Raw genomic sequence first — 18,423 nt, 5'->3', positions numbered from 1 at the left:
TAAAATATGAAAGGATATAAAGAAAGCAGAAACCCCAGAAATGGCACCATTTGGAAGCCCAGTTACAGCTGTGGATGTGTTTGTGAACTTGGTTGGGGCAGGGTGGGGGTGGGGGTCAAGATGTGCTGGGAACTGTTACCTGCTGGCTTCGCTCAAGGGTGTGGGGCTCTTTCCATGGCAGCGGCTGTGGAGTTCATCATCCTTTAATTACAGTCTTAAAGTATTGCATCATACGGCTGTTTCTCGGTTTTTCTCAAACTGGTCTCCTGGTGATGGACACTGGTTTGTGTCCCTTAGTTTAAAAAAAAAAAGGCATGCTGGGAGCCCCCTTACAAATGACACAGGTTATTTATCATATTCTGACAGGCACTTGACACGATGGAGTTTCACAGTTGTCCCCATTTCCCTGGGCAGCACAGCTAGCTGTTAGGTTTGCAGTTGGGGTTGAAGGCAGGGACACCCTGGTGTGAAGCCTGCCTTCTTCCGTGGTGCTGCCCCTTGAGCCTCCCAGCCCCCTCTCTGCTTATCAGAGGACTTAGCCTACTTGTTAGTGTGTGGGTGTGGTCATGCTGTGGTCAGCGGAGGAGGACACTGGGGGCTGCCTTGGTCAGGACTTGGCATGCTGAGCCGGCACAAGGAGTGGTCCCCCTGAAATGCCCCCAGTGCCCCATGGAGACAGGGCTAGGTCAGTGCTAGCCATTGACTCTTTAGGTTTGTTAGATTGTAATTTAAACAGTATTTGTGTTTTTAGTAGTAAGGTGGCTTTCTTCTGCACTTTGGCGACCCGGGCAGTGGTGGCAGGAGTCGGAGAAGTTGCCTCAAGTTGAGCTCTGCGTGGACCTGTAAAATCCTGTTTTTATTTAATAACTGCTTTATTTAAGCTTGGACCTTCCCCACTTGCCCCCCAAAGGTAGACATTGGCCTCTTCTAATCTCAGAGAAAGAAAGGAAGATTCCAGCTCAAGTATACAGTTGAATTCTTGACGTTTGCGTTTCCAAGGTCTCCAAGCATTCCTTTTGCCCCTTGGCCTGTGGCATGAGGTGCAGCTCCACTCATGAAGCACGTACTTGTGAGAAGCAGCAGGCCTTTGGTTTCTCCTCCAGCCATTTTCTCTTTGGACTCGGGTGGCCGTCCCTCTGAATGCCGCCGTTTCATAACCGGTGCCTCTCAGTCATCCGAGGAGAGGTGGGGAGGGTCTGGGAGCGCAGCCTCCTGGAGCGTCACTGTCCCGGCCCTGCAGGCTCACTGGCCCATCAAGAGCAGCCCTTTGAAGTAGCCAGTCGTGTCAGGTCTGTGCCGTTGGCCACACTCAGACTGACCCCTTTACACCTAAAATCAACAAGGACCCCAGAGGGCTTTTGTTTATGTTGTGTCCATGGATATTTTCCATATTTGGCATTAAAAATGAGACATTTAAATATACTTAAAAAGAATAACGTAAATAACACTTTATGGCAACTATGTTCCAAAAGAAAAACAATTTAATGAGAAAGGTAGTGTTGTCCTAGGGTTTTGCAGGTCTCCTGAACGTCTGGCTTAAGCGACAGTAGCCGGATTCTCTTGTCTCCTTCGTCCTATCTCTATCATTTGGCTTCTGAGAAACCACCACGTCTGTGCCCTTAGTGTTGTGCAAATAGTTTGACCTTGGGGGGGCCCTCCTGAAAGGCCCGGGGGCCACACTTTGAGAACCTCTGCTGTAGGTCATGGTTAGAAATGCTCTTGTTGTTGAGAAATGGGAATTTGAAAAGGCAGTTGACTCTGAACTTTAACACCTGGGGAAATGGGTTACTTTTAAGAAGACAGGCAATGTTTTCAGGGGGCCCTCCACCACGTTCTCGCTTTTTGGGAAAAGCGTGGACTATCTGGCTAGTTTGTGGTCCCCAGTGAAGAGGGTTCAGTGCAGACGTCCCCCTCAAAGTGGACCGGCGGGAACCAGAGCCCCAGAGTACAGCCGGGGTGCGCTGTGGGTGAGGAGGCCCCAGGGGTCTTGGGGCCTGAGGGAACGGTGGCATTTTGCCTTTATCGTAGGCTGTCCTCACCCACAGCCTCTCACCGGATCCTTACCAACAGCTCTTGCCGCAGCGAGACACGGTGCACCGGGCCTGCACTGGGTGCTACGGGTGACACGGGGATCTGGAGCAGTGCCCCCGTGGGTGCTGGAAGGGAGTAGCCAGCCCGGGTGCACTCGGGGCCCAGACAGACCACTGCGGATATGAAAGCGATAGGGTGGGTGGTTAGGGGGGCGGAGCTGGAGGATCAGGGTCCCTAGGAAGCAACCCCTGAGGTGCCCAGCAGGGCTGACTGTCCTGGGGAGCGACTTACTGTGCCCAGGTCCCGTCTGTGACCGTCCCCCCCCACCTCACAGTCACACCCTCTGTCTTGGTTGGGGAAGGATGGGGGAGGCTCCCGTTTGGGGGCCCATCCCAGTGTTGTCCTGGGCATTTAGCCAGACCTGCCCCATCTTGCAGACTCGGTGAGGACAGGAGCCTGTGCAGTTCAGAGGGTCCCTAAGACCCTGGCGGGGGCCTTGTCTTACAAGCACCAACCCCCAGGGTGTAGGATTCAGAGAGTCCCTTGCCAGTGTTTGAAGCCATGTCTTCTTGTTCCTTGAGAGACAAGAGGGAGCTGCCTCAGTGCACTCGGGCTGCCGTGGCAAGGACCACAGGCTAGGAGCTTTGACACAGTGGACTTGATTTCTTGCAGCTCTGAAGGCGGGAGGCCCGAGGTCAAGATGCCGGGGCAGTTGGGTCCCGGTGGCAGGGCCAGGTGGGCTCTGGGGCCTCTTTTCCAGGGCAGATATCCCATTCAGGAGGGCTCCGGGGACACAAACGTGCAGACCCCAGCAGGAGTCCATCCAAGGTAGCAAGCGGTTCCGTAGAGGACAGGGAAAGCCTCGTTGCCTCCACCTTACCCTGGACGCATTCAGGTGGCTCTGCTGGTTGTTCCTGAAGCGCTTTTGGAGAGCTGCCCACCGAGGTCACAAGCCTGTGTTTTCACTAGGAAGTGGATAGAGAGAAACCAGAGTGCCCGCTGCCCGCCCGCCAAGGGGGAGCTGGGGTCCCGGCCTCACCAGAGCTTTGCCGAGGCACCAGTCGTGGCGAGCTTTTCAGCAACAAGTTTGACTTTTTGTCTGCACAGACCTGTGAGGCAAAAACACCTAAGAAGTTTTGAACAGCAGGTGGTTCCTAGATTTCTCTCTGTAGTTACCGCTTGAGAAGCTTATCGTGCTGTGGGTCCTTTTGCTTCAGTGGAATTTGAATGACAGTGTTATTTGGCAAGCAGCAGACTTTGGATTGGCCACGTAAAGGACTGCAGTGCCACTAGGGCAGTCGAGTCAGGATGAGCGTGGGGTCGCTGAGGGGGACCGCTGCCAGGGCGGCAGGATGTCGCATGTCCTCTCAAATTCCTGGGCGTGGCCTCGTTAGTGACTGTCCCATTAATAAAAACGGAATTGTGCAAGAGGCTTGTGAAATTGTGAAAGCTTGCTGTTTTCAGTACTTCATAGAACTTTCAGCACCTTCTCAATCCCTCCTCATCCCCAGCAAAGGATTCGTCCTGAGACGGAAGACTCTTAACGTGAAATATCAGTAACTGTGAACTTTGGCCCAGCCTGTTAGAACCATAAGTTGAGTTAGCAGAGTCCGAAATCATGAGGTTACGTTGTAGCATTGGATATAATTTGTGACTGAAATAATGAGGTTCTGTTGTAGCACTGGATATAATTTGTGACCCGCAGGTTAGAATTGTTTCAAAATTAAAATTGTTAGCTTTGAATGTTGTTTCGGGGTGTGAGATTCGGAGGACCACCTTGTTTTGCCGCTAGGTGGGCAGGGCAGGTGCACGCTTGTGTGTTATGTTTTTGAGAAGCCGCAACTGTTTTCTCGTGTTTGTTGTGCTGTGAAAATAGGAGCTTCATTGTGGTTCTATATTACATTTTAAAGTATCTCAGAGAATTGAGTCTCCAGTCCATAGAACTAAGCATCTTCAGATGGGTAAGATGCGGTTACTTACCTGTGGCGAGCTTTGTAGTAGTGGAGCCTTCAGATTTACGTGCTTGTAGAGTCGGGCAGCACCCACGTTGTTTGTTTGGGGAGCGTATTTTGGGTTTTGCTCGAAAGAAAATCACTTCTGGCAGCTTAACGTTTTCCAAGGGTTGTATAGTCTGAAGGGAAAACGAAGTGGGGCTTTAGAACAGTTTTGTGGAAGCAAATGTTTCCTCTCCTCTGACACTGGAGTGCGGATTCGTGTGAGTGCTTGGCGTGTATCCAGAATGTTCTTGAGCTACCGGAAATGGTGTGTTTTGAAACCCTTTGGAGGCTAAGAGCTCAGAAGCCCTGTCCAGGGTCACAGTCGGCCTCGTGAGCCAGCCCTGCCGGGTCGGCGTTCGCACTGCTGGCACAGAGGTTCCTGGTAGTGCCCCTGAGGGGCCAGAGGCGCCCGCAGCCAGGGGCCGCAGAGCAGTGCCGATGGACTGCATTTTTCAGGTGGTGTGTGTCAGGCGTTCTCTCGAAGATGCACAGTGTGAGACTCGAGGAAATCAACTGACTATATTTGTTACTGATGACAAAATTCCGGTGTTAAAGGAAAATTAGCATTTGGAAAAGCTTTTATCTGCCACCCTGAGCTTGATGGCTTCCCAGTAATGAAAGACATTTCAGGAGATGGGCGCTCACATTAAGAGATGCGTCTCATGTCGTCTAATGAAATGTGCCAGCGTGTGGGCTCTGCATGTGTCCAACTGGCCACCGTGCACATAGGCAAAAGATGTTTTCAGAGTGCGTTACGACACAGGAAGGTGCGGAGCATTCATGGCTGTGGTTGCAGATTCGTGTCACAAGTGGTTTTCGTGGAACTGCGTCCCGTCGAGGTTTGATGTGGTATCAGGGAGCATCCACAATTCTGAAAGCCTTTCTCAGGTTTAATTTTGGAAATACATATCCCACATGAGCAACCGCTCTTTGGGGTCCTCAGGTTTTAAGGGTATAAAGGGACCTTGACAGCAAAACGTTGGAGAGCTGCCTGGGAGGTGGTGGGCTGCTTCCTGCCCTTGGGTGGCCTGGGGGAACCTAAGGTTTCATGTTGGTATTCCTAGGTCTGCTTAGGAAGTGGAGCCGTTTTCAGCTGAGAGGACATTTGCACTTAGAAATGTAAAGATATAAAACTATCTCAGTGCATCATGTTCGCCTCCAGGTTTTCTTTTTCCCAGTTTCAGGGATGACCGCCCACCGTTCTTTTCCTCTGGGGAAAAGTTGTTAGTAGTACGGTGTGACCACCGTTTGGTGACCTGCTGTTGTGTGTGGACCCACATTTTAAGTTGTGTTAGGAACAGAACACAATTCTTCTCTTTTAACTTTTGCCTTGATCACAGGGGTTTGTTTTTGTTTCGTGACCTGAAATTTTACCTTAGAATTTCTGGGAAGAAATTATGAAAGCGATCTTGCAAATGTAAAATCAAAAAAAAGAACCAAAACGAACCAGGTGATCTCAAATGATATGATCTGTTCTGAATAAAGTACTTCATTCCACTTAACAGAAATAGCTGGATTTTCCTTTTCTGACGATTCAGAAGTCAAATCCAGAGGCATGGGCTTTTTGTTGGGTGGGTGGTTCAGATGAACACAAACCTTAAAAACGTTTTAATTCCTGAGACCATCGTACTTTCTTTGCTTTTATAAATGTTCACTGCTTTGAACAGTTTCTCCTGAGAAGTTTCTCATTTTGAGATGGGTTGACCATATGTGAGAGAGGTGGTGGCCATGGGGGGCCGGGGGTGACCAGAGTGAGATGGTCGCTATCTCTTTAAAAGGAGGTGGGACGGAATGTTTGCTCTGAGGTCACCCAAGGAGACCACAGTTACAGGGGAGGCAGTTGGTGTGAGGTGAGGAAGAGGTGAGTTGCGGGCAGGGAGTCCTGGGTCTAGAAAGCAAAATGTGTTAAAATGTTAACACTGCGGACTTACCTAGAAACAGAGACACATTTGTGGAGCAAACTAGGTATCGTGATTGAATGAGGGCACAGGAGGAGAAACGTTCTTTAAATATGTAAATACACATAGATGAGCTGTACCCCGGTGATGTTCAATCATCATCCCATTAGTCCTCTGAAATCTTCCTTAGATTTTTAACTCAAAGGATGACATAGGTATAGTGTTCTAGGGCTTCCCTGGTGGCACAGTGGTTAAGAATCCGCCTGCCGAGGCAGGGGACACGAGTTTGATCCCTGGTCAGGGAACTTAAGATCCCACATGCGGCAGAGCAACTAAGCCCGTGTGCGACAACTACTGAGCCTGTGCTCTAGAGCCCACGAGCCACAACTACTGAGCCCGCGTGCCACAACTACTGAAGCCATGCGCCTAGAGCCCGTGCTCCACAACAAGAGCAGCCACCGCAATGAGAAGCCCACGCACCACAACGAAGAGTAGCCCCCGCTCACTGCAACTAGAGAAAACCCACGCACAGCAACAGAGACCAACACAGCCAAAACTTAAATAAATAGATTTAAAACAGAAAAGAATTTCTAAATAATGACTTTCATGTGTAATTTTTTTGTTCATCTTTTCATGTTTTGTTCCTTTCTCTCTGTCTCTGGGTTTTTACTGACCTGGGTCCATCTTAAAAGTACGATTGTAATTGGAAAGCAGCTGGTACCAATGATCAGTTTTGAAACCCTCCTTCCCACTGAGGCCTCTGCCCTCTGCCCACCAACTTCCTCCCCACCAGTGCGCAAGCGGAGGCCTTTCCAGCCCCCTGCTTTCAGAGTGTAGTCAAAGTATCTTCCCTTCTTTAAAAGTCCTTAAGGAAGCAGGGGACTTTGTTTTGTGGCTATTGTTTGTCGACTCGCCCAGTGTCTTTGTGGGTCATGTAATGTACATTCAAATAAGAGATTGTTTGGAAAGCTTCATGCCTTTTTTTTCTTAAACATGATTTTAGTTATAGTTGCTTTAAATCTTTAAACGGTTTTGTTGTCTTCTTTTAGGAGCTTACTCCGTGGTGACTGTCTCGAGATAATCTGCATTGTAATCTGTGAATAGTGACCGGCAGCAGCAGGGTTTCGGGGCTTGGCGCTTCCCTTGGACCCCGCAGTTGCATCGGCCAGGTTGTCATTGTTTCTGGGAAGTCGGAAGAAGCGCCCAAGCTTCCGTGTGGGGCAGGTAACGTGGCAATAGTGTTAAACGCCAGCAACACAATTTTAAGTTTTGATGTCATGTTTTCTATTTCAAAAGCGGCATTATATGTAAAGAAACTGATGTGACATTAGTATTTGTTTGCAGTGGTTTAAGCTTTAGCCCAAGATTTCTTGAAGAGTGTCTAATTGTGTGTTAAGAATCTGATTCAGAGCACTACTTTATTTTTACATGGGTGGTTTCTTTAGTGCATTTACGATGACGTTGTTTGTTGGCTCTGGTGAGAACTGTGTTTTGTAGAGGAGAGTCCTTCCTGCAGAAAGACTTGGGTGACCAGGACAGTGGCGTGGTCCTTGGTGGCACAGGTGCTGATGTCACAGCTACTCCTGCAAGCTTCCAAGTGGCCTGGGAGAGTGTGGGCCCAGGCCCAGGGTGGGGGAGTTGCAGACCTGGACATGGAAATGGGAGGTGACCATACTTAGTGGGAACGAAAAAGAGAGTTCAGTTACGTGTGATTTTTAATTTTGTGTGTTTTCTGTTTGAAGGTTTCCATTCTGTACTAGTCCTTCCCCTGGAATGGATCATGGCATAAAACCTGAGTCATCGTTAGCATTTAAATGTAATTGAAGCCCGCGCAGCTTGGGAAAAAATTCTCAAGGTATATATTATCTTTTTCAGGCTTTTTCATTTTAAACAGGAGTGAAGTTTTCACAAACACGACCATTTAAACAGTCTGTTAGAAAGAGGAGAGAAGAACTAAATACCACAGGTGCTGCGTGGGTCAGAATTTTCTCAGTGTCCTGATCGTCTGCTGCTGCAGACCCTGCGTGCAGAGCTGGATGGGCCCATCTTGTGTCAACACAGTCGTGGCTCGGGAATCTGGGCAGGGCTCAGCGGGGGCTGGGTGTGGGTGTTCAGGGTCCGAATCCCCCATCTCCACGTGATCCCTCCAGCAACGTGGTCAGACGTCTCACACGCAGCTCGGGGCTTCCAAGCACTAGGCCCAGAGCCAGCACGGCGTTCTGTCCACCGAGCTCTGCGGGCAGAGCCAGGTGGGCCCCGCGTCTCTGTGCGGGAGAGCCCGAGGCACCCGCCACCCTGTCCTGTCCTGGCAGCACTGCTGCTCGCTTCCTCTTTCCCCGCTACCTCTTGTACAAATCCTCGTCCTCAGCAGTTGACAGATGCACAGATTTGGTTTGCTAGCTGTGTTTTTCTACTGAACATTATCTCCGTAACTGTTACACTTTTCTTCAGAGATCACCTTGAATCCTCTCAGTGCACTTTAGGAAGAGCCTTCGGTTTTTGTAGGTGGAGGATTGTTGCGATTCACTGTGTCTGGGTTTCCTCCGTGCGGGTGGTGCCCCTTCTGGTGCACTCTCGTGGCTGGTGGGTGCCGGTCCTGGGTCTGGACCGCGGCCCTGGCTGACGCCTGGCGTGGTTTGGTTGCATTTCCCTGTTAGGTATGGACGAGGAGGATGACCCGAGTGGTGAGGACGTGCCCAAGGCCATCAAGCCCACCCGCAAAGTGTTCAGGAAGACGTGGAGGTTCCGGAGGAGCACCATCGGCAAGCGCGAGGGCGCCGGGGATGCGGAGGTGGATGCCCTGGAGCTGCTGCCCGGGCAGCAGCAGAGCCCGTCGCTGCGTCGCAGCGGAAGGCAGCCGAAGCGTACGGAGCGGGTGGAGGAGTTCCTGACCACGGTCCGGCGCCGGGGCCGGAGGGGCACCTCCATGTCCCTAGAGGCCTCAGCGGAGCCGGCGTCCTGTCCAGTGACAGAAGCGGAGAGCGCCTCCGAGGGGAGCATGGAGAGCACCTCGGACGGGAATAGCGGTCCCAGGTCTGGCTGCACGGGTGCTAAGGAACGAACGGCCTCCTCGGCAAAGGCCAGAGGGCGTGGCGACGAGATTGACACCTCCAATAGCCACAGTGACGGTTTGACTTTGAAAGAACTCCAGAATGGCCTGCGGAGAAAGCGCGAGCAGGAGCCCACCGACAGGCCCCCAAAGGGCATCCAGAACCGTCTGAGGAAGAAGCATCGGGAGGAGGACCCGGTGGAGACCGTGGATGCTGAGGCAGGCGATGCGATGGAGGGTTCGCGGCCCATCCCGCGGGAGCCGGAGGCCGACCTGGGGGCTGCGTCCCAGGTGGCGAAAATGGACAGAGAGAGCCAGCTGGAAGGGAGGGCGGCCCCAGGGGGGAATGCAGAGGAACCCGGAGACGCAGTCCGACACAAGCCCGCATGTGAGGTGTACGACCCCAATGCCCTGTACTGCCTGTGCCGCCAGCCTCACAACAGCAGGTGGGTCGTGGGAGGATGAAGTGGCTGCCCAGGCTTCCGGGGGGAAGTCCGAGGTGTGGAAAGTGCCAGAGAGGGTTTTCCATTCGTCTTAGTTGAGAGAGTCCCAGGGTGGCCTGAATGAGGGACTTGTTCTCTTGGGAAAGACGAGCAAGTCATTGTCAAAAAACAACAACAAATACGGCATGGGTGGGCACTGCCAAGAGCCACACCCTCCACCGAGGTGGGGGCTGGCGTGGGACATTGGCTGCCTCGGTCCCAGCAGCCACGGACAGGGCGGCCTGGAGCAGAGAGGATCTGCTGTCCCAGAGAGCTCGCTGGGTGACGCTGCTCCAGACCGGCTGCGACTGGGCTGTGGTGTGGACGTTGGGGCAGCTCAGGGAGGGGGCGGGTAAAGGCATGGCTGCCCTCCTGTGGACAAGAACTGTGGTGTCCAGGGCAGAGTGCTCCCCTGAAAGAAAAGGTGAAGCAAATTTGATTGAATGTTAGTAAAATTGAGAGGGGCACGTGGATGCTCTTTATTCTGTTCTGTCCACGTGTCTGTAATATTTTTGTTTTTTGCATAATAGAATGTTGAAATTTGACTTGTGTTTAAAATTGAGTTGGTCTCTCACTTTCCATTCGTAATACTAATAATAATCTCCATTCCTTATTTTATCATTCCAGGTTTATGATTTGCTGTGACCGATGTGAAGAATGGTTTCATGGCGACTGTGTGGGCATTTCTGAGGCTCGAGGGAGGCTCTTGGAAAGGAACGGGCAGGATTACATCTGCCCAAACTGCACCATCCTGCAAGTGCAGGACGAGCCCAGCTCCGAGACCACAGGCACGCAGGACTCGAGGTCGAGACCTGCAGATGCCGACGGCATGGACTGTACAAGTCTAGGAATCGTGGAGCAGAAATCGAATGAAGACCAAGGAATTAAGGTTAGAATTGAGAAAGCTGCAAACCCAAGTTGCAAGAAAAAACTCAAGATATTCCAGCCCGTAAGTACCTGTCTCCCAAGGTCAGCAGTAGAGGTGACTGTGGAGCCCTCAGCTGCCGTTGGCAGAAACATCAAGACAGAAGGTTTTGTCTCCTGAGATAAGTTAGCTTTTCCCAGGAGTGGCATTGGGCGCGGGGCTGGGCTCTGCGAGCTCCCAGGTCCATGCACCTGCTTAAGGCTGGCACGCCTGTCTATTCTTTCTCTATGTTTGTTAATCATATCTATCTCCTATGCTGTTATTACTGACTTAACATTTTCCATAAGTGGACTCACTTTTGTAAGTCTTCCCTTAAGTTTTCTCATGAATGGATCCGGAGTTTGAAGTACATATGTGAAGAAACAAAATTATTTTTGAGTCACAGGGGCACGTGTGCACCTATAGTACCCGTCAGCGCCTTGAGAGAACCAGTGGTCTAGTCCCTGCCTCGCAGCAAGATGCCAAGGCCAGCGGTGGTGCCCGCACGGGTCCCCAGGCTGACAAGACAGCTGCGGCTGGCACGCGCTCTGTTATGGTGTTCTCCCACTCACCAGTGCTTGTGCAGCTGTGTTTTCTCCTTTCCCAACTCTGTTCACTCGTGTCTCCTGCCCAAGGGCCGTGATTCTTTGTCATGGATTCCGTGCATCTTGAGAGCTGTCTGAGGCTCTCACGATCGTCCTACTCAGAGCATGTTTTCACCCCAGGCCTTCCTTGAATTGGGGGCCCATGCCGCCCCCACAGCCCGTGCTCTAGCCAGTGTTGGGCATGCAGACGACCTTGCGGTGGCCGTGTCCTAGCTTCCCGCCGTCTCCCCCTTGCACTGAGGTAGCCTCGAGGGCTGGACCGTTTAAATTTTACCTGTCATGGGCGTATGAGGAGGCATCGAGTGGAAGTATGATGAGAACTGGTAAGGAAGAGAATGAATGGGAATGGAAGTCAGTAGGAAACGTCCTGTGATTGCTGATGTGTTTGAGACTACCCAGAAACTTAAGTATTTCTCTGAGTAAAACTTGGATTCTGTGGAGGAAAAACAATTCAGTGCATAATTTGAGATTTAAGATTTTGCTCCAGTACATTGGAGGGGTATGTTCATGTATGTTATTAGTCTCGACCATCAGAACATGCTCTAGTGATCATGGACAGCTGTGTTCAGCCCTTGTAGTGAACCAGGCTCCTACTGCACGGCAGGCAGCCACAGACTTGTTCAGCAGCTTAAACAACACACATTTATTAGCTCCGAAATCCAGGCCTGGCTTAGCTGGGCCCCCTCTGCTCTGGGTCTTACAAGACTGCCCTCCAGGTGTCTGTGGGGCCTGAGGTATCAGAGGCTCGGCTGGGGAAAGATCCACTTCCAAAAGCTCTGACTTGGTTTAGCATGAAAACTATATCCCGGGCAATTTTTGTGGCCTGCTGATAGCAAAAAGTGATCTGTTGTTTCTGAGAGCCACGGTTAACTGGGTGTCCTGGGTGTCGTCTCCCAGCCTTGCCCGCCGAGCCTAGGCATGGGCGCCCTCTCAGCAGAGCCAGCAGTGGAATCCTCTCTCTTCTGGAGGCTCAGTTCCTCTTTGAAGGGTTTTCAGTTGACGAAGTTGGACCCTTTGGACTAACTCGGAACCCTCTCACTTGGGATCTTAATTCGTTGGTAAAATCCCTGCCCATTTGCCCGATAAGGGAACCTACTTGTGGTGTGAAACCCCATTGTGTTGAGAAGTGCGCAGCGTGAGCGCCGGGTCCGCTTAGGGTTCCGCCCTTCTTGCGTGGCTGAAGGGCAGGTAAGAACCCGAGGGCCTTCCTCAGGGGAGGTAGATTTGTGTGTTTTGAATAAACAAAGGTACATGTTTATTCATAGTTTTTTCATACATGATTAAAAGCAGTCATCTCGGTACCATAAATAGTTATGTTACAAAGTGCCATACCCACCTAGTGGGTGAGTACACTGAAGCCACGTCTGATCCTGCAGGTCCTACAGGCGCCTGGTGCCGCCAGATGCATTGGCCCCGGGTGCTCGAGCGTGGCGCAGCCCGACTCTGTCTACTGCAGCAGCGAGTGTATCCGGAAACACGCCGCGGCCACCATGCGCTTCCTGAGCGCAGGGAAAGAGGAGAAACCAAAACCTAAAGAGAAACCCAAGACAAAGCCGGAAAAAATCATTCTTCAGAAATGGAGCGTTCAGGTAAGTTGACTGAAACCAACCATTTGTGTAGTTCAAACCATGAGCGTCTGGAGGTTACAGGCTCGGTGGGTTGATTTGGAGAGTGTAGGGCACACAGGCCCGGACGGGATGCAGGCACCTTCACACTGCCCTCCGCCTTGCCCACCGGTGTTCTTGTCGAAATGACAAATAGGCACGTGTTCTCATGTTTTCCTTCTCCGCCTCCTGCCGAGGGATTAACTGATAGAATCGTGGGAACCGGCTGCTGCGTGGAATAGCTCTCCACCCACACGCCAGCCCTGCTGGGAGGAGAGTGGTCCCTGCTGGAGTCTGTGCAGGGAATTGACGTGCCAGCTGCGGGGTGGCCAGTGGGTTCTGGGGGCGCCGCACTGTGTGCCTGGTGGGGTACAGAGATGTCGTTTGTACGCCTGTCCTTTCTCCACGTGCTGTTGTGTCTGCAGCTCCTGCCTGTCAGTGCTGCTTGGGCGCGTTCTCACACGGGGCCCCGGTCTGCCGTGCTCTCCGCCTTGCTTCACTGCCTCACTCCACGGCCCCTCGGTTATCGTGGCGGCCTAGCGCCTCATCAGGATGCTAGGTTGACGCGTTGTTGTGTCAGGGACCTTCTCATCGTTCGGATGTTGATGCGGGCCTGCTGGATGTGGGGGAGTAGCCAAGCCCTCTGCTGAGCAGATGCAGTGCATTGGGCTTAGGATGGTCCAGGAGCTGATTGAGTCGTGACCCTCACTGCAGAGTGAAATGCGCAAAGGTTAATTTCTGACCTCGTTCATGATTGGGGCTTTACTGATTATCCAGGCAGGCATTAAAATCTCTTCTGTGCACAAGAGACCGGCTCCAGACAAGAAGGAGAACACAGCGAGGAAGGTGGTGGTGGTGCCTCCAAGGAGTGAGGTCCTCGCTAAGGAGCCGCCCTGTGAGAGCAGCACGCCGTCGTGGGCCAGCGACCACAATTACAATGCAGTAAAGCCAGAAAAGACTGCCGCCCCCTGGCCGCCACTGTTGTATAAATGTATGTATCACCCGGGGGGGGAGCTCTGGACCCTTCCCGGTCTTTCTGGACGGCCGTGCACTCGGGCCTGTCCAGAGCTAGGAGTTCTAGCCGTGTTTTCTGCTGCACCTGCGGAGATCAAAGCCCTTGCCCAAGTCCAGGAGGCCTCCTGAGCCCCGCGTGCCCATCCTTAGTCTGTCGGGACTTCCTGTCCGTGTTTCCAAAAAGCTGTACCAGCCCCGTTGCTGAATGTCTCACCTCCGACGACTGATGTCTTTAATCGCTTTTCTTTATTACCAGGCTCTGGTAAGTATGTGTAGTATCTTCAGCAGAATCTGACAAGGGGGCGCGCTGCCCGGCACTCAGGGTCCGCCGTCATCCAGGTGTTCACCACTGCGCCGTCACCGCCGTGGGCTCTCCACGCGGGGGCCTTTCCACACAGTCTGCTCCCAGCACACGTGACCCTCACTTCTTTGTATATTGTGGGAACCTATAACTATTAGCACAGTAGTGTTGCAGCTGATTTTCAACTGAAGCATGATTTGCAGGAGTTATATTATTCTTGACCGAACCGGAATTTTTTTTATGTCCAATTCACATACTACACACAACATAAACACACATGCCAGTCTTGAAGGCTGTTTACCCTGCTTCCCGTGCTTGAAAGTAAGTGAGCACAATGTCTCTCCACTCTGAGCAGCACCCAGACCAGGAGTCTTGGCGTGCACTGCTGGGTCATGCCACCCAGGCTTCAAGTTCAGACAGACCTTTGCAATCCCAGATGAGATCATGCAGCTTGAATCTTTTCTCTTTCTTCTTTTCTCAGCTCATTCTCCAAAATTAAATTTTAGAAATTTAAATTGTTCTGGGGCGCATCTTATTCTTATTTTTCTATGATTAAGGTCATTTTGTGTTTTTATTTATGCTATCTTTTATACTCTTGCAACTTGTTTTAAAAGCACAAGAGGTTAAATGGCCCTAAATTCCAGGATTATAGCCACGTGCTGCTTCCTCCTCTCAGCCGGCTGTTTAGGCCAGTGGCCTGAGGGAAGGCCTCGTGGATGTAGTGTGGTTAGAAGACTGCATAACTAGCTGCATTTTGAGAATGTAAATGACCCAAGACCTAAGAAATGGAGTTGCAAGTAAACTGCCAAGCAATACTGTGTGTGTATATGTCTATATACATATTTATTTGTGTATTTATTTTTGGATTTTTGGAGTGAGTGGTTAAATATAGAATTAACCAGTTGCTGTATTAAAATGAGTCTCAGTACACCTCAGGTTGTTTGAACCAAGAACTTCATGCTAACAACGTGTCGCAAACATCCATCAAGTTATAGCACCTCTACACCGTAGCGCCTCTACAGGGGTTACGAGTGGACCTAAATATAAGCATCGCCCAGCTGTGAATGGGTGGGGAGCCGTCATGTTGGAATCCTGGGCTGAATGTTCTCAGTTGGTTATAGGCACGTGACAGAATGAAAGGGAAACCGAGGTGTAGCCACAAAACCCTGGGTGATTGATCTCAATTCAGTTGATTTCCATCTCTGTCGACCAGAATCGGGAGACTGCCCCCAGGCTCGGAGTGTGGAGTCAGATGTAGGGCGCACAGTGAGAAAGGAAAGCTGGCGGGGTTTGGGGAAGGGGTGGGTGCTTACTTATCCCCAGTTCTGACTTCCCGGTTTTTGAGGGAAGATTGGGGTGGAGGGGCGGGGAGCCCGGCCTCAAGGAGGTGGTGGCTCTGCTCACAGGCCGGGTTTCTCTTCCCTCTGCCCCACCCCCCTCCTCTGCACATCACCTCCTCACTGACCACCTTCCCAGCACATTTTTTTAAATTAGTTTCTGCTTTATAACAAAGCGAATCAGTTATACATATACGTCTGTTCCCATATCCCTTCCCTCTTGCGTCTCCCTCCCTCCCACCCTCCCTATCCCTCCCCTCTAGGTGGTCACAGAGCACCGAGCTGATCTCCCTTTGCTATGTGGCTGCTTCCCAGTAGCTATCTACCTTACGTTCGGTAGTGTATATGTGTCCATGCCTCTCTCTCGCCTTGTCACAGCTTACCCTTCCCCCTCCCCATATCTTCAAGTCCATTCTCAAGTGGGTCTGTGTCTTTATTCCTGTTCTACCCCTAGGTTCTTCATGACGTTCTCTTTTCTTAAATTCCATATCTATGTGTTAGCATACGGTATTTGTCTTTCTCTTTCTGACTGACGTCACTCTGTATGACAGACTCTAGGTCCATCCACCTCATGACAAATAGCTCAATTTCGTTTCTTTTTATGGCCGAGTAGTATTCCATGGTATATATGTGCCGCATCTTCTTTATCCATTCATTGGATGATGGACACTTAGGTTGTTTCCATCTCCGGGCTATTGTAAATAGAGCTGCAATGAACATTTTGGTACGTGACTCCTTTTGAATTATGGTTTTCTCAGGGTATATGCCCAGTAGTGGGATTGCTGGGTCATCTGGTAGTTCTATTTGTAGTTTTTTAAGGAACCTCCATACTGTTCTCCATAGTGGCTCTACCAATTCACATTCCCACCAGCAGTGCAAGAGTGTTCCCTTTTCTCCACACCCTCTCCAGCATGTATTGTTTCTAGGTTTTTGGATGATGGCCATTCTGACTGGTGTGAGATGATATCTCATTGTAGCTTTGATTTGCATGTCTCTAAGGATTAATGATGTTGAGCATTCTTTCATGTGTTTGTTGGCAGTCTGTATATCTTCTTTGGAGAAATGTCTATTTAGGTCTTCTGCCCATTTTTGAATTGGGTTGTTTGTTTTTTTTTTTTTGCTATTGAGCTGCATAAGCTGCTTATAAATTTTGGAGATGAATCCTTTGTCAGTTGCTTCAATTGCAAATATTTTCTCCCATTCTGAGGGTTGTGTTTTGGTCTTGTTTATGGTTTCCTTTGCTGTGCAAAAGCTTTGAAGTTTCATTAGGTCCCATGTGTTATTTTTATTTTTATTTCCATTTCTGTAGGAGGTGGGTCCAAAAGGATCTTGCTGTGATTTATGTCATAGAGTGTTCTGCCTATGTTTTCCTCTAAGAGTTTGATAGTTTCTGGCCTTACATTTCTGTCTTTAGGCCATTTTGAGCTTATTTTTGTGTATGGTGTTAGGGAGTGATCTAATCTCATACTTTTACATGGACCTGTCCAGTTTTCCCAGCACCACTTACTGAAGAGGCTGTCCTTTCTCCACTGTACATTCCTGCCTCCTTTATCAAAGATAAGGTGACCATATGTGCGTGGGTTTATCTCTGGGCTTTCTATCCTGTTCCATTGATCGATCTTTCTGTTTTTGTGCCAGTTCCACACTGTCTCGATTACTGTAGCACATTTACGTCTCAGAAGTACGTGGACGGATGGCCACAGCTTGTAGCCTGCATAAGGGACATGCTGTTGAGCTAGTTGCTTCTGATCATTTTCTGTTATCCCAGAAATGTCATCTTCCCAAAAGAGGATTGGGAGGAGTGTAAAAGGTCGAAGGTAAACACCCGACTGGAGCCTCGGTGAGCAGCAGCTGTGCCTCTGCCTCTTCCCCAAACCATTACTTGACAGTGGCAGTGGCTGTGGACCTTCCGCGGGTCCCCACACACAGGCACAATGGGAGGGGGCCCCCTGCACACACTCAGCAGAGCCCTGCATCCCCACCACGCCCCCACCCGCCTCCCTGGCTGCAGAGCATGATATGTTTCTGGGTGCAGGTGATGCCGGGACCGCTCTTCGGAGGGGGCGTTTCCCTGGTTGCCCTGGACTCGGGTCAGGTCTTGGGTGGATCCTTAGGCAGCCAGTGTGCGGCCCCTGGAGGTGCTCTGCCCCCACCCCACTTCTCCCAGGCCATTGGCACTGGCCTTGGGTTGTGGGTTCAGGGCAGCCTTGCATGAGCATCGTGGGCAAGACCTTGCTACACAGAGGCTCTGACCTGCTTCTCTCGTGGGGCAGTCAGTAGATCTTAAGGTCCTCACAGTGATGGGATTAACACCCACTTGTTCTCTGATGAGTTTTTTAAATTGTTTTTCAGAGTTTCTGAAAACAAAAACAGTGTAACTTAGGGAAACAGTTGCCATTGTATTTCCCCCCAGGTCCCTGTGTCTCGTAGTCCTCCTCATGGTTTCTCTTGATTTCCTCTTCATCGCCTCTCGTTACTGTCCAGGCACAGGCACAAAGAGGGCTGAAGATGTTCTTCTAAAGTGGCCCTGGTTGCTTAGGGTTTGGAAGTGGAATTGTGTTAGGCATAGGTACATGTTCCCATGTTTGGGGCTCCCTAAATGGCTCCGAGATGACTTGAAACTCTGGGGACCTGAATAAATTTTGACTAGAAAATCAGATTTCTGCAGTTCCATGTAGGTTTGAGAATTGAAATGGGGACCCCTGGCAGAACCTGTGCACCCAGGTCCAGTGATGTGTTAGCATCCTGCCCTGACGTAAGCGTTGCCCCGTGGTCTCCGTGTGCCACATGTCCGGTTCCTGTGCTGTGGCGAAGTGGATCTGGGGGCGCGGGTTTCACAGGGATCGGTGGTGTGAGTTCCGGGAGCACGCTTCACAGGTAGTAAGAGAAGACAGGTCCCCATGGTGACATAGATGGGGGCGCTGCCTGGACCAAGGGGTGTTTGGTAGGAATGGCACGGTGGGAGAGGCATGTTTTATCAGCTACACGAGCTGTTTTTCTCTGTCTCTTCCAGATCTGCAGTGGCAAAAAAATGTGGGTGGGGACAAAGCAGCCTTGTACATCTCACCAATTTCCTCCCCCCATTTGGAGAGAGAACCAAAACTTGTCCTGATAAGGATTTACCTTGACAGCTGTTTTTAATGTTATCCAAATACCTGGAATTTTCTTGGTCCTTGGCATTCTCTCGTATTTTTAAGTGTT

At 50.8% G+C, this 18,423-nt stretch overlaps 1 protein-coding gene across 1 annotated transcript in view; it reads left to right on the top strand.

Annotated features, from left to right (window-relative positions):
- LOC132490657 (death-inducer obliterator 1-like) overlaps window positions 1–18,423 on the top strand; it is a 50,282-nt gene that overhangs the window by 11,323 nt on the left and 20,536 nt on the right. Inside the window, 6 exon segments of the mRNA XM_060099050.1 lie at window positions 6,976–7,150; window positions 7,669–7,781; window positions 8,584–9,421; window positions 10,085–10,406; window positions 12,343–12,555; window positions 13,348–13,561. Of these exon segments, the coding sequence (XP_059955033.1) occupies window positions 8,586–9,421; window positions 10,085–10,406; window positions 12,343–12,555; window positions 13,348–13,561 (1,585 nt within the window). The 5' untranslated portion in view covers window positions 6,976–7,150; window positions 7,669–7,781; window positions 8,584–8,585.

The sequence above is a fragment of the Mesoplodon densirostris genome, chromosome 5 (genome assembly GCF_025265405.1).
Source record: "Mesoplodon densirostris isolate mMesDen1 chromosome 5, mMesDen1 primary haplotype, whole genome shotgun sequence".
NCBI classification, from domain to species: Eukaryota; Metazoa; Chordata; class Mammalia; order Artiodactyla; family Ziphiidae; genus Mesoplodon; species Mesoplodon densirostris.
The sequence above is the reverse complement of the archived record's forward strand: the minus strand, read 5'-3'. Positions and strand labels throughout refer to the sequence as shown.